Source organism: Eubalaena glacialis, chromosome 7, assembly GCF_028564815.1.
Source record: "Eubalaena glacialis isolate mEubGla1 chromosome 7, mEubGla1.1.hap2.+ XY, whole genome shotgun sequence".
In the NCBI taxonomy this organism is placed as follows: domain Eukaryota; kingdom Metazoa; phylum Chordata; class Mammalia; order Artiodactyla; family Balaenidae; genus Eubalaena; species Eubalaena glacialis.
Window position 1 is genome coordinate 70349633 of NC_083722.1, and position 14065 is coordinate 70363697.

The 14065-nt window shown below is 47.0% G+C and overlaps 2 protein-coding genes across 7 annotated transcripts in view; one reads left to right on the forward strand and one right to left on the reverse strand.

Annotated features, from left to right (window-relative positions):
• The window catches only part of ZDHHC3 (zinc finger DHHC-type palmitoyltransferase 3), a 57835-nt gene extending 53812 nt beyond the window's left edge, over nt 1-4023 (reverse strand). For 2 of the 6 annotated variants that reach the window (XM_061196621.1, XM_061196622.1), the window contains exon 1: nt 3779-4021. The gene's annotated coding sequence lies outside the window, so the exon portion shown is untranslated. Of the gene's footprint in view, nt 1-2429; nt 2530-3769 lie in introns of all 6 variants that reach the window. The other 4 variants (XM_061196618.1, XM_061196617.1, XM_061196619.1 and 1 more) reach the window with 4 other exon arrangements.
• A 42-nt stretch (nt 4024-4065) lies between these two features.
• Nucleotides 4066-14065, forward strand: part of EXOSC7 (exosome component 7) — a 29544-nt gene continuing 19544 nt past the window's right edge. The window contains exons 1-3 of the mRNA XM_061196623.1: nt 4066-4168; nt 11817-11918; nt 12223-12317. Coding sequence (XP_061052606.1) covers nt 4112-4168; nt 11817-11918; nt 12223-12317 — 254 coding nt within the window. The 5' untranslated portion in view covers nt 4066-4111. The remainder of the gene's footprint in view (nt 4169-11816; nt 11919-12222; nt 12318-14065) is intronic.

The window sequence follows — 14065 nt, forward strand, 5'->3', positions numbered from 1 at the left end:
TTGTCTCTGGAAATCTGCTTTTGAAGAGGAAGGCAAATGATTTAAAAATGCAGAAAACAGGAAGAAATTCGAGGCAGCATGGCATTAGCCTCCTCATTTCCCCCAAAAGGTCAATAGCCAGACATCACACCTTCACTGCTGCTTCAGCTTCTGTTACTTTCTATGGCTATCGGGGTGTATACGTGTTTAAATACTTCCAGATTTGCTAATCAGGACATGTGACGCCCTTTTCTCACACATGCCCTAATGAAAGACATAGGAAGCACCCTGCCATTCGCTCAGAATGAAACACACGTGAAGACACTTCCTCTAAATGAGAATAAGCTTTACCTATGTATTCCCATCAATTTTTCTATCACTGGAACCACAAGTTATGATTTCTAGAATGACAAGACAGACAGACCTGCTGGCCTGACTATGACAGGTTATTTATACCGAGTATTCTTTAAGACAAGGCACAGGCAGGACAAATGCAAAGTGTTTAAAGGAAACGGATCTATAGGGAAAACAATAGCTCGCTTTTGCTTTTCTGGGGTGCTGGGCTAATTGTGAGAATGCAAAGGAAAAGGCCTAAAACTTGGCTACCTCTGTTTAAGACTGGGAATAAAATATTCCCTTGCTGGGCTTTTAAGAGGTCTCTTTTAAGAGCTCTCTGCAACTTCAGCACCATGGACTCAGCACTGCCCCAAGCTCTCCTATAACTGACTTTTATTGCTTTAATTAACCAAGGCTAGGTGGGACAGATTTACTGCATCTGTGTAATGTTACTGTTATCCACCAGTGGCTAGCAGCAGCTCTTTACTTGTTGCTCTTGATGCCTGGCCTGCATAATTAGCACCTTATTATAGGTCAGCCTCTCATCTAACTACCATGTGTCTCAATTGAGCACTTTATTTTGTCTTGTTCATGTACTAGTTCAAGAGCCTGGGCTCCGCAGTTATAAGAAATCTTAAACTCCTTTTAGGCAGGTGTGTGTTTTCAGTTTCTTATCTCTTCAGGCCCACAAGAACACTAGGGCCACACAGGCATGCAAACAAATACTTCCTGATTGTTTGAAGAGCTTCTAGATGTCTATTCTGGGAATAAGCACGTGGTTGGAATCTGGGTCTCCATGCCTATCTCAACCCTCTGTACCTGATCCACTGGCCTTCTCTGACGTTGAGGGATCTCAGGTACTTTGAGTTAAGCTCTACTTGGTCTATATGTAACCCTTCCCCTTACCTAAAAGAGTTGGCTGAAACAGACACATGAGCTTCCCATCAGCACCACGTTCAATGTTCCTCTAGAAAAAGGAACAGATTCCTTGCTTTTGGAATTAAAACTAACTATAACTTATAGGGCATTACCAGTTCCATAACAAACACAGACCTCCTTCAAATACTCTGGTGAATGAAATGAAAGGGGACAGCTACATAAAGGGGATGGTTAGGAATGCAGGTATGGGAGCTAGGTTTTCTGGTCTCAAATCCTGGCTCTACCACTTACTAGTTGTGTGACCTGAGACCTTGGTCAAGACAGCCTCTCTGCACCTCAGTTTTCCAATCTGTAAAACAGGATAATAGTACCTGCCTCACAGGGCTATTGTTAATAGGACTGAATCAGTTAGTCTTTGTAAAGTGCTTTAGAACAGTGCTTGGCACATAATAAGCACTATTATGCTTAAGTTACTGTTAGATAAAATTAATAACAGTACAGAGATTTAGAACAGACAGACCTATAAATCAGTATGCCTCCAAAAGAATCTGACAGTGATGGGAAAACAAGCAGGTTAACAGAATAATATGCCATCCTTGGTGTTTTGATTTTCTGGCAAACATACAATCTTTGAATTGCTTCAGTAAACCAAAAAGAACTCTGGATTTATAGGTTTTTGAAATGTCTAACACATTATCACAACAAATGTGATAAAAATGTTCTGGCTGCATTCAAGCAAAACAATTAGTAAAGGTGTCATTGTTTTAGTAAAGAATTTTAAATGAACATTCTACTGTTTACACCTCTTATATCTACTTAGTCTAACATGTCAGACATTGTTCATGATGTTATTTAGCAAATACTGCCAACCCTTCTCCAGCAAAGAATCTTAGTCAATTATCAGGGGAACACTTCAAATGTATGTTCTATATTTTAAAAGATTCATTGAAAGATGAATCTTTATATAAAGATGATTCCATGGTATCCAAACTCAGAATTTTCTTTCGGTGTCTTTTCTGATCTATTCACTGCCACTTTTTAAACCCTCAATCTTCTTAGATATCCTAGTTACTAAAATTCCACATCCAGGGTCTCTCCTTTCTGAGCAATCATCTAGCACAAGATACCATTTCTAACATCAGCAGTCCCTTGTTATCTCACCACGGAGGTCCTCTCTAGAATCCAGGCATCCAACCACACACAAAGGCATCTATGTGCCAGAACAGGTGGGGTACCTGTGCTTTCGTTAGGGAGGAAACACTTCCAGTTTCACCTCGCCTAGTTTCCCTGGAGGGCAAAGTTCAACATTGCAGGATGTCTTCCCTGTAGGTTCACCTGCAGAGAATTATGTAGAGACATCAGAAACAACTAATGTCCAGTCTACTAAGAAGTGATCATCTATTTTGGGGCTCAGCAGTTTAGTGCTTAAGAATGTGGGCAGGCACTTCCTCTCCATACCCTCCTCGGACTGACCTCCCTATCCCACTGGGTTCACTGGTGCCACTGTCATAGCTCTTAACCACCATGTTCTGTGGTTATGCTGGCCCTGGGTCCTTCCCCTCTGCCTGGGGAGCTTCTCTGGGCAGAAGTTGTGCTCCACTTGTCTTAGTGTTCCACAGCTAGCACAAAGCCCATCTATGCTAAGCTCCCAAGAGTTATGTGAAAAACTGTATTTGAGCTACTATCTGAGAAAAACCAAACGTTCTTTGGATGATCAAGCTGTCAAGGGTTACTTTCACTTTTGAGTACAGGGAGGTTCCTCAAAAATGGGGCATTCGGAAAAGTCATCAGAACCCCTCTTTGTTTCTGTCGTTTTGGGTTAACTTTCCCCCATTTATCCACGTGGCCCCTTTAAAATTTGTTTCATGCCATGTCAGCCCCGCCTTAATGGGCTCCTTCAGTGACCCCACATTCACCTTGCAGGTATCCTTTCTGAATATTCAAGGCCCATATTCTTACTTGGCCACGAGCGGGGCTGGCATTTTTTTCGTCCACGGCTCCCAGCGATCACCAGTCACTGCTGGGAAGCGCTGGGGACGCCTGGGCACTGCGCCCCCCAGCCAGCGCCGACCAAGACTCTCCCCCGCTACTCTCTTTGGGACAATGCTCCGGCAGCCACCCAGGGCAAGGGGATCCTGCAAAGGTTCCGGGTCAGCGTTCGGTCAGCCAGCCCCAGAGAGAGAGCGGGGGTGGGGGTGGGGGAATCCCTGGGGTGAAGACGCCTCGGGACTAGTGGGCATTCACTCCTGGCCCAGACCCTTCCCACCGAGAACGGCCTAAAGAGGTCTTTATCGCCTCTTTCTTTTCCACCATTCTAGGGACCAGAGAAATGCAAGACAGGGGGCAGGAAGGAGAGCAAGGAGACAGCCTCTCAGGCCAATCACGACGTCCGCCTCCCCTCACTCGGAGTCTGTCTGTCTGTCTGTCTCTCTCTTACACACACGACCTGCTACTTCAACTTCAGCTCTGAGCAAACTGCGCCGCACGTCTCTCCTACTACGAGTCCTCCAGCTCCGGCCCCGGCCCGTGCCTCTCGTCTCACCCTAGCTTTTTCACCCAATCCCAGTTTCCTCACCCAACTGACCGTGAAGCCGGAGGCAGTTCCCCAGTCCCAGGCCCCCGGTGGGGCTCGGCTGCCGCCGCCGCCGTCGCTCTCCCTGCAGCCCCCGACCCGCGATCCGGCCTCGGGCTGCAGCGATGGCTCCCCGGTACGAGGCGCCGCGGCTCCCTGGACTCGGCCAGACACAGGGCGGCGCGGAAGAGAAGCCCATCGAGCTCCCGGCGGTGGTGGCGGTGGTGGCGGCGGCGGCTGCTGGAGCGGCCGCCGCGCAGGCTGATGACGCATGGGCGCGGAGGGGGCGTGGTCCGCGGGGGAGACGCTGGCAGATGACATCTGGCGGCGGGGAGGCTCGGCAGCATGGCGTTTGTGGCGCTGAGTGAGGCGGAGAAGGTGTACATTGTGCATGGCGTTCAGGTAGTGGCAGCAGCGGTACCGGCGCCGGCCGCCGGGTTCCCCTAGGACTGCGGCTGACTGGGTTTACCTTGTGATTAAACCGCTCTGCGGCCGGCGTGTGCAGCTCGAAGCCGGCAATGCGGGCGTATTTGGGACCGGGCGGCGAGAATCCATTTAGGATTGTATGCATACTTGCTTCTTTCTGGGTCTACAAGGTTCCACACCGGGGTAGGAAGCGGTGGGCAGTCCCTGATTCTGTTAAAGACCCTCTGAGCCTTTGAAGGCTGAGCTGTCCCACTTTTGTTAGGTACATATTCTATCATAATTTTTATCCCATTGAATCTTTGTAACAGTCCTGAAGGTAAGTATTATCTCTACTTTACATATAAGGAACTATGCTCAGAGAGGTTAAATCACTTGTCTGAGGTCACAAAGTAAGTGTGTGGTGGTGTTACCCGAAAACAGGGTTTGCCTCTTGGTGGGTGCCGAGCCAAAAGACACAACCAAGCCAAAGATTGGGAGAAGGAAGGATTTATTAATTGCAGCAAGTGAGGGGACACTGAGGATCTTTTCCAAAGCAGTGTCTATCCAATTACCAAAATTGGAGAATAAGCTAAGGGCACATGCATATTCATGTAGGGGCTTGAGCAGAGGAGAATTTAGCATAGAATTGGGGCAAAGGTTAACAGACTCCAAGCTTTAGTTGATTGGAGTCTCCGAAGGTCAAAAAAGGTCAACATCATCCTTCCTCAGGTTGAGACCAGCTTGGGGTGTTATCCTGTAGTTACCATCCTCTAGCTGGGTGGGGGCCTTAGTTCTTGTAGAACAAGTCAAAGATCTGTATCAGATTGTTAAGTATATCCCTTGAGGAAAAACTAGGGCTCTGTTTTATCTCAACTGTTATTTCTTCACTGCTTTTCCTTTTTTCCTGCATTCTTTACTTCCCTCAAGATCATTGATTACAGAGACCTGTTCAAGGGCAAGCATTATGGTCAGGCTTAGATCACAAAAATGCTTAGGCCTAAAATGGCTTCTCTTATGTCCAGAAAGCCATGCCTGGTTCTCTTTTTCCGGGGCCCCCTACCCTCTCTGCTTACAGTGGACCTGGGATATAAATCCAGATCTTTCTGATTGCAAAGCCCAACTCGACTTGCATGCCACTTTCCCTTTTTTAAAATAGGGATTCAAAGGCAAAGGCCAGAGAGACTCCCCACTTCTACTTCTCTTTCTTCTGTCCTCTGAAAGCATGTTGGGGAAATAAGAAGGGGGAGGGCAAGTTCTGAACCCCACCGTTTTCCTAGACCTTAAATAGTATATTGACATATATTGCTATATTGTTATCTTTTTAGGTAGTATTTTTTCCCACGTTGGTTCTAAGTTTCTTTAGAACCCTATTTTGCATTCCTTTGTACAACTTTTGTTTTACTAACTTGTATCAAACTGGTTTTTATATTCAGGAATTTGGGGCAGATGTCAGAGTTTCCAGAATTAGCATTTAATCCTCTTTTGGGGTTTGCTTAACTAGCTAAATATGTGCTTTCTTCCTCCATGAAAAGACATTGCTAACCTCCGTCTTAGCCCAGTGATTCTGAAACCTTGAAGCGCCTTTTACTCACAAAATAACAGCTTCGCGGGCTTTACCTGGACCTTCTGAATCAGAATCTCTGGGGCTGGGGCCTGGGAATGGGTATTTTCATAAATGTTGGGAGATTTTGATGCAGTCACCAGACGTTGGGCTATGGGCAAGCCTCTGGCTTGGTCCAGCCTGGAGCCTGCTGCAGAAATCTTTGCCCCCCTGCCTGAGGTTGTTGCAGGAAGGGGGACCCCTTCCAGGGCCCGAGAGTGGGCTCTTGTCTAACACTTGGAAATGAATTGTCCGAGGGGACACACGTGCTGACAAAGCAAGAGACTTTATTGGGAAGGGGCACCCGGGCAGAGAGCAGCAGGGTAAGGGAACCCAGGAGAACTGCTCTGCCACGTGGCTCGCATTCTCAGGTTTTATGGTGATGGGGTTAGTTTCTGGGTTGTCTCTGGCCAATCATTCTGACTCAGGGTCCTTCATGGTGGCGTGTGCATCACTCAGCCAAGATGGATTCCAGCGAGAAGGATTCTGGGAGGTTGGTAGGACATATTGACTGGTGTCCCCTCTCCTTTTGACCCTTCCTGAATTCTTCCGGTTGGTGATAGCTTGTTAGTTCCGTGTTCCTTACCAGGACCTCCTGTTGTAAGGTAACTCATGCAAATGGTTACTATAAGTTCTGGCCAGGGTGGGCGGTTTCCGTCAGTGGTTCCCCTAACAAGGTCACATGGCCCCCTGCGTCTGTTTGAATGAGAACTTGGAGTCAGACTGAGCAGGGATCCTTTCCCGGCTCCACCATTCACAGTAAGAGTGATTCTTACCTGAGTAGCTGAGCTAGCTACCCCTGTGTAAAATGAGAACATATCCATCTGGGAGCAGAAAGGGATTGTGAGGAATGATGAGAAAAGAGAATATGGACCACCTGGCATGTGGTCAACCCTGAAGAGAAGTTGGCTCCCTGTCAAGATTCTTCCATCAGAAGTGTGGCTTTGTCCGGAACCATCCATACTATATCCGCGACCTTCATAGTGACCCCATGTGGGGTTCAGCCTGTGGCTGTTGAGATTTAAGCTCTTTTGATTTGGAGGGCTAGAGATTGTTAAATTGTCTCAAGACAAGGGGGATTTGTGGCCAGGCCTAGAAAGTCCCTAGGCAGCTCTGGGGCACTGCCTTTTCAGGGCTTCAGCATGGATCACGTAGACTGTGTGACTCTGCCTGTCTTTATGTCTCTGGTGACAGCCCTACTTCTCTCTGCTGAAGTGTCTCACTTCTCCGCAGCCACTTGCTGTCCAGCTGCCCTCCACCTTGGTACATGCCATCCCCCCACCTTTACTTCTGTGGGGCCTCTCCAGCCTCCCTCCACACCATGACCTGTCAGCTCCTCTTTAACTCCCTTTCCCTCCCAAGTATTTCCCAGATCAGAGATCAGATTGCAAGGAGAGACTCCATTTCACGCCCCAAAGAGCTGGCCACTCTCTGGATTGTATGCCTTTGGGTCAGGCCCTTTGCAAGGTGAGTGGGATCCCATCCTAAAGGAATGCAGGCCCACCCAACAGGCTTGGAAAGTGGAACGAGGACAACATCTCGTTTTGCCTGCTGTGTCTGGGGCCTGGGCCTGCAAAGCTGGCCCTTTCCAAAGTAGGGTGGCTTTCTAGTAGGGGAGGCCGTCTGGTCTCAGTTCTCCTCCAGCAAGCTCTGCGCTCTTGGACAAGTCAAAGCAAGGTAGTTGGGGGTGGGAGGTGGTTAACATCGCCTCAGAGGACTACTTTGAGTCTAAATCCTCCCAAGTGTGTTGGATTAGGAGAGCCAACAGACAACTCCCATTAGGAAGTAGGACTGGGTTACCTGGGTGTGAGGAACAGCAACTCTGGGTTGGGTCATCTGTCCTGCCTCTCTGTCACAAACAGGAAGTTAAACTTGGCGCCTCAGTGTCCTGGTTTGTAACCTCTCTCCGGGTTGTTTTTGAGGATTCAGTGAGTTAATATGTGCCGCCAGAAGCAGAAGAAGGAACTGCTGAGCAGGGACTCCTGTGTGCTGCACTGTGCTGAGGATTCTCCTATAACTCTGTAGGGTCGGGGTTATTCCCGCTTTCTAGACAAAGAGACAGACTCAGAGCTGTTGAGGAACTAACTTGCTCAAGGTCAAAAAGCTGGCGTGGAACAGCGGAGTTTTAAATATAGGTTGGCGGTGACTCTGTGCCACACCCAAACAGCAGGGTTGTTGTGATCACACAGGTAACAACTTGAAAGTCACGAGGAGCCATCCTAGCATCCAGAAGGCCTTTACCTAGAAAGGTGCTCAGTCCCCTCTGCTGAGAACAGGGTTCCACTCCCTGGTGTGGTCCGTCACCTGTGGACGTCTCTATTGATTTTTTAAATGGAGCTTTCACTTCAGGGCAGCCCATGTTTAAGTGTTCACATGGATTGATTCCTTAGCTCCTGGATACTACAGATGAATAAAAATTGTGGTAGGGTGTCAGGCTCTGAGCCAGGCCAAGCAGGTTTGGCGATTTCCTAAGCCTTTTATGAGGAAAAGTGGATTTTTAAAAAGTCCTGTGTGCAGTGATTCAGGGACTTTGTTTTTCTCCTGTGGTGTGCTTTTTTCTATGAAAAAGATTATACTTTATGCATCCCTGGAAAGGGAAATTTGTAGCTTTTTTATCTCTTACTTGTCACCCAAGCCTTCCTGACTGAGCCTTCCCCGGGGGCAGAGACTGATTTAAAGACTGGAAAGGCAAGCTCTGGTGAGGCCCAGTTTTCTGACACCCCTCCAGCCGCATTTTGGAACAGTGGGTTGTCACTCCAAACGGTTTTGACTAGAGTGAGTGGCAATTTAAAGCAAGAGTGGGAAGCCCTGTAGCCTTGCGGCCTCCCTGCTTTCACAGTCGTCATTACCATCTTTAGGACGAACTGGTATAGCCAGCCAGTTCGTCCTTTCAGGGAGGCCTGTGCTGCCTCCTTTGCACAGTGAAGAGACTCTTTAGGATGCAGGAGACTGTGTGGAATTGGGGTTAAGAGCTCTGGCTTGGAATTCAAGTGCTATTTACTGGCTGTGACGTTGGGCCAGCCATTTAGCATCTTTCAACCTGATCCCCATTTGTAAAATGGAATGAAAATTTGCTCTCTTACATTATAGGGTTATTGCGAGGATTCAACATGTTAACTGTATAGTGTTCCTAGCACATTATCTGGTAGATAGTAAATGCACGTTAAATAGTAGCTACTATTAGTTCTTGCAAATAGTTGTGGCTCTTTTAATTTATAGATCCACAGAATTAGAGAAGCACCTTTGAGGCTGTCTAATTCAATCTCTACATCTACAAATGAGGAAATTAGTCTAGAGGGGAAGGGTTAGGGTTAGGGTTAGTCCTAGGTCAAGCAGCTAGTTAATGGCAGGACCAGGCCTGGAGGCCATGACTGATGCTCCTAGTGATTGCTCACACTTGTGCCATGCCTACAATCCACCAAGGACTCATCGTAAATGCTATTTCTGGGCCAGGTGGTCACTTCCTAGCAGGGCACACCTGGGGGACGGGGCAAGCCGAGATTGACCTAGGATGCTTTCATGTGGGTAGGCGTGGGTGGGCTTGTGAAGAGACACAGTTACATAGTTTTGGGATCCTCCAGGGAAGAGAACTCACTCTGCAGAGTTCAGGAGACTCATTCTCCTAGACTTGAAATTCTGTTGCTTTTCGAGAACATGTCTCCCCAGGCTTCAGATAGGGATTGCCTCCAGGGAGGGGATGGCTGGGAGTCGACTGGCTGCAAAAGGACTTCAACCTGATTTAGGATGTTTATTTTCTCTCCTTTAACAGGAGTTTAAAGAGTGAAAGAGTTGAAACAAACACGACAGATGGTAGTAGTTGGTACTGTGTGGCAGGAGTATTCAGTGTTTTCCTTTTCTGTATTTTAATTTCTCAAAATAAAAAAGTCAATCAGATATGCAGTGAGCCAAGCAGTTTAAAGATAAATTTCTGACAGATACATACTTCAGAACAGTGGTGGTTTGTTTGTTTGGTTTTGGTTTGTTTGTTTGGTTTTTGTTTTTAACATTTTGAGGCGCATTAATCCCTTTGAGAATCTGATGAGGCTAATGATTTTTTTTGTTGAAAGAAAGAGCTTTCAGAAAATGTTTACAGAGAATGAGGACAATCTCTATGAGCTGATGTGGAGTGATTTCCTGCATATGTATTGTTAATTGTTTAAAAAAAGAAGCTACGTGTAAAAGAGTATCTGTAGTATGCCATATTTTATATAAGAAAATAAGGGATATTAAAAATACTCTTATCTGTTCATTTGTGCAAAGGAAGTACATGAAAGATGGACTGGGAACTAAAGAGATTGGTTACCTGCCTGGAGCTGGTGGGAGGGGGTAGGAAGGCGGGGCAGGGGGGATGAAAATAGGGATGAGGGGTGAGTGACATTTCTCTGAGCACACCTTTTCTGATAGCTTTGACTCTTAGAGCCCTGGTGATAGTAATTAAAAGTAGCCAGGATGTGGGGGACCCAAAGTGGAACCCCAGCAGTTACAAATGAACTGACAGGGGTACAGATGAGTAACAGAGGCACAGGAAGGATGCGGAAAGACAACTGGAAACAGTATTTTGAGTGGGTGCTGTAAGGCTAAAGACAAAAAGAACTCTACACAAATACTCTATTGGTAAATTTGTTTTTCACAGGGGTATGGCATAGTAATTCTGAAACTACTTTATGTATATACAGAGATTTAACAAATACATAAATACATCGTAGATAATGAGAGCCAGGTTTCTCCCTGTCTGAGAAAGAAGTTACAAATAAGACAAGGAGGTAGGTTAGAACCAACTCTCAGTATGAACACATGACTTTTTAACAGATATGTGGATAGATACAGAAATAAATATAGGTGTGTGTATGTGTGTGGGTTAGTACACATACGTATATTTTCTAACACTGTTCTACTGAGACGATCTAGAAGCAATGATACCCCAGTAGCAGTGAACCTACTTAGCACCCAGATCCTGGTTTTTAAGTACTATTCTGCAATGAAAGGAACCAGGGCTCCTTGGAAAAAGGGCCGATCCCAGGGCTGGGGCAGGTAAAATACAAGTGGCTGGAACACCTTGTGTTGTCAGAAGTAAAGAAGTGCTCAGAAGAGATTGGAGACATGTTGAGAGAATGCAAGAACCAACCCAAAGGAGCGCCCAGTAGCCAAATCTGGGACACTTTGAGCAACACGATAAATAATGGAAGTACTGGATTACAACCACAGCATAAAATAGTTATCTATGAGTTATACTGATAGAAGTAAGTAATTGAGGAAGTAAATAACTGGGGATAAGGCCAGGCAGTACGTAGACCACCCTGAAACCCATCCTCTGTAGCAGGGGTTGGCAAACTTTTCCTGTGAAGGACTAAATAGTAATGATCTGGGGGCTTCAAGTCATGTGGTCTCTATCTCAACCCCTCAGCTCTGCTGCTGTGGTATGAGAGCACCCACAGAATACCTGAGTGAGCGGACACAGGTGCGTTCCAGTAGAACGGCTTATGAAAACAGGCAGCCCGCAGGCCTAACTTTGTTGATCCTGTTCCAGAGAATGCCTGTTTTAGAAGATCTTTTAGAAGATACCACTTAGTTGTTTTTAGCTGTTTACAGACTAGATCTGATTGGGTTTGCGGGGTAGGAGGGCTACAGCCAAGACAGTTGTACCTGTAGCTCTGACAATCCATACTTCTTGTGACTTCAGAATTGCAGATTTGGAAAGAGACAGCTTTTATTTTGTCTGTTCAGATTTTGTTTGTGTGTGCCTGTTCTGTATAGTGGTACGTAGTTTGGACTTTGCGCTCCGACAGACCTGGGATGGAAGCTGAGCTTTGCTGTCCCTAGCTGTGGGACCTTGGACGTGAGATGCTTAACTTCTCTGAGTCTCCATTTCCTCATTTGTAAAATAGTAATGTTATTACCTATGAGGACAGAATTTTTGGATGAATCACTAAGAGAAAAAGAGTTGTTGTACCACATATTTCTCTGTGGGGGGAAAGGAGTGAGTCAGTTGAAGAGTCTGTTAGAGGTTTAGGATTATAACCTTAGGATTTTGATTGTTGCATTCAGGAAGACCTCCGCATGGATGGCCGTGGCTGTGAAGACTACCGATGTGTTGAAGTGGAAACTGACGTGGTGTCCAACACCAGTGGGTCTGCCAGAGTCAAGCTGGTGAGTACTGTGGCCACAGTCTGTACCCAGGTGGAGGAATGGGTAGGCTCTGGGGAGCCAGTTGCAGGCCCCTCTGGGCTTTTGGAGTGCATATTGTTCCAGGGGAAATCTAAGACCCAAGCCAAACTCTGGGAGGGGGTCTATATATATCTGAAGGACCCCTCACCTTCTCAAAGGGCCACTTTCCAAGTCCCAGCACTGATGCTAAGCGAGTGCCCTGGAGGTGTATGTCTGGGAGAGGAGGGTGTGGTTGGGTGCCTGGCTGCCTGCCCCGAGTGAGGACCCTTCTTGCATGTGTCTGCAGGGTCACACAGACATTTTGGTGGGAGTGAAAGCAGAAATGGGGACGCCGAAGCTGGAGAAGCCAAATGAAGGTTACCTGGAGTTCTTTGTTGACTGGTCAGTACTCTGCAGATGTTTTTAAAGACAAATGATTTAAAAGATAGAAGATTCAGAGAATGAACCTCTGGTTTCTTGTTGAGCCCACTTTTATTTTGTATTTAATCATCATGCACCAGCCGGCAGGTATTTACTGAGTTCTCCTGTGTGCTAGGCACTGGGAAATGTGAAAGGAGGCCTTGGCTCAGGTCCTGCCCTTGTCCTAATCAGCTGGCCCTCACTGTGCTTCATTTTCCCTGTCTGAAAAAGGAGGGTGTCTGCCAGGTAGCCCAGCACATGGTAGTTATGAGAGTCAAATTACATGATGTCCTGTTTCTCTTCCTACTCTAGTTTTGCAGAAAACTTTTCATGACTTGCTTGGCAGAGCAGGGACTAGGGCCAGCCAAGCAGCCTGACAGGCCGAGGGGGTGGCAGCTGGGCAGGCAGTGTGGGTACTGGGAAAAGCAGAGACTCCGCAGTCTCCGTAACCAGCCAGCCAGCCTTGTTGCTGGCTTCCTTCTCTGGCTAGCTGTGTGACCTCAGGCTAGTTACTCAGTCCCTCTGTGCCTAAATTTCTTTATCTAAAAAATTGAGATAATAATACTGTTGTGATGATGAGGAAGCGAAGTAATGAAAATAGAGTGAGCATCCAGCACAATGACTGGTTCAGTGGGCTTTCAAAAGTGTTCTTTCTCTCCTTCGTGTTATCTCCCCTTCTAGGGGTTGGGGCTTTTTATCGGGTTGCCAGCCCAGTCTCATCTTCTATCTGTAACTCCTCTTCTAGCTAGGTGGTGACAGCAGACCTTCTTGAGGTGGGTAAGGCTCTATCGGCTCACGCTAGGTGCAGGTACTTTACTGGGAGGGGTGGCAAGACCACCCCCCACATTCAAACATTTCCTGAAAGGACTCACAGGACTTAGTATAGAGCATGGAGTTGTATTCAGAGCTATGATTATCACAGAAATGCAGCAACACATGTGTGATGATTCTGCCTAAGAAAACCCATTAGAGACTCAGCACCCAAGATTTTGATTGGGGCTGGTCACATAGGCACCCTCTGCTTTACACATACCAAAGTTCCAGACTCCCAGAAGGAAAGCAGGTGTTTAGCATAAACCACGTTATTTGCACAGTCTAGGCACAGGAGACCCAGTTTACTGTTGACTGAGTCCACTCTGAGAGCCAAGTGCCCAGATGCCAGCTGAGGACCAACCTTGCAAGCAGACCCTTCTAAAGGTAGCAGCCTTGCACCTGCAATGTCAGCCCTTTTCTGCAAAGATGCTAACCCACATTTGCACAGCGAGTTACAGTCTTCCAGTCTTCACTTCCATACACAGAAGTTGATCCTCACAACACTCCTGTGAGAGAGATGACAAAAGGGGTTCAGAGAGGGTAAGTGACTTTCCTGAGATCACACAGCTAGTAATGCCATCTCAGGTCTATCCAGTGCTGAGTCTTTGCTCTTTCTACTTCATGTAGCCTGCAGGAGCCAGCTTTAGAGGGATATCCTGCTTAGAGTTTTCAGAATGTGCCTGCATTCATCTTTCTGGCCAGTTTTCCTTCCAGCCCATCCCTGCCCGGCCCTGGCCCCCCCAGAGCAGTCTCCTCTTGGTTCTGCCCAGCTGCTCTCAGCAGTCTGAGTTGTCCAGTGGAATCGGCCCATCCTTTAAGTTGCTGTGCATGATGGTGAACTTGTTAAGGCCTCCAACTTATCCTTTCCTTTGCTCATGGAGGAAGAAAAAAATGCCTCTCCTGCCTTGATCTGCCTG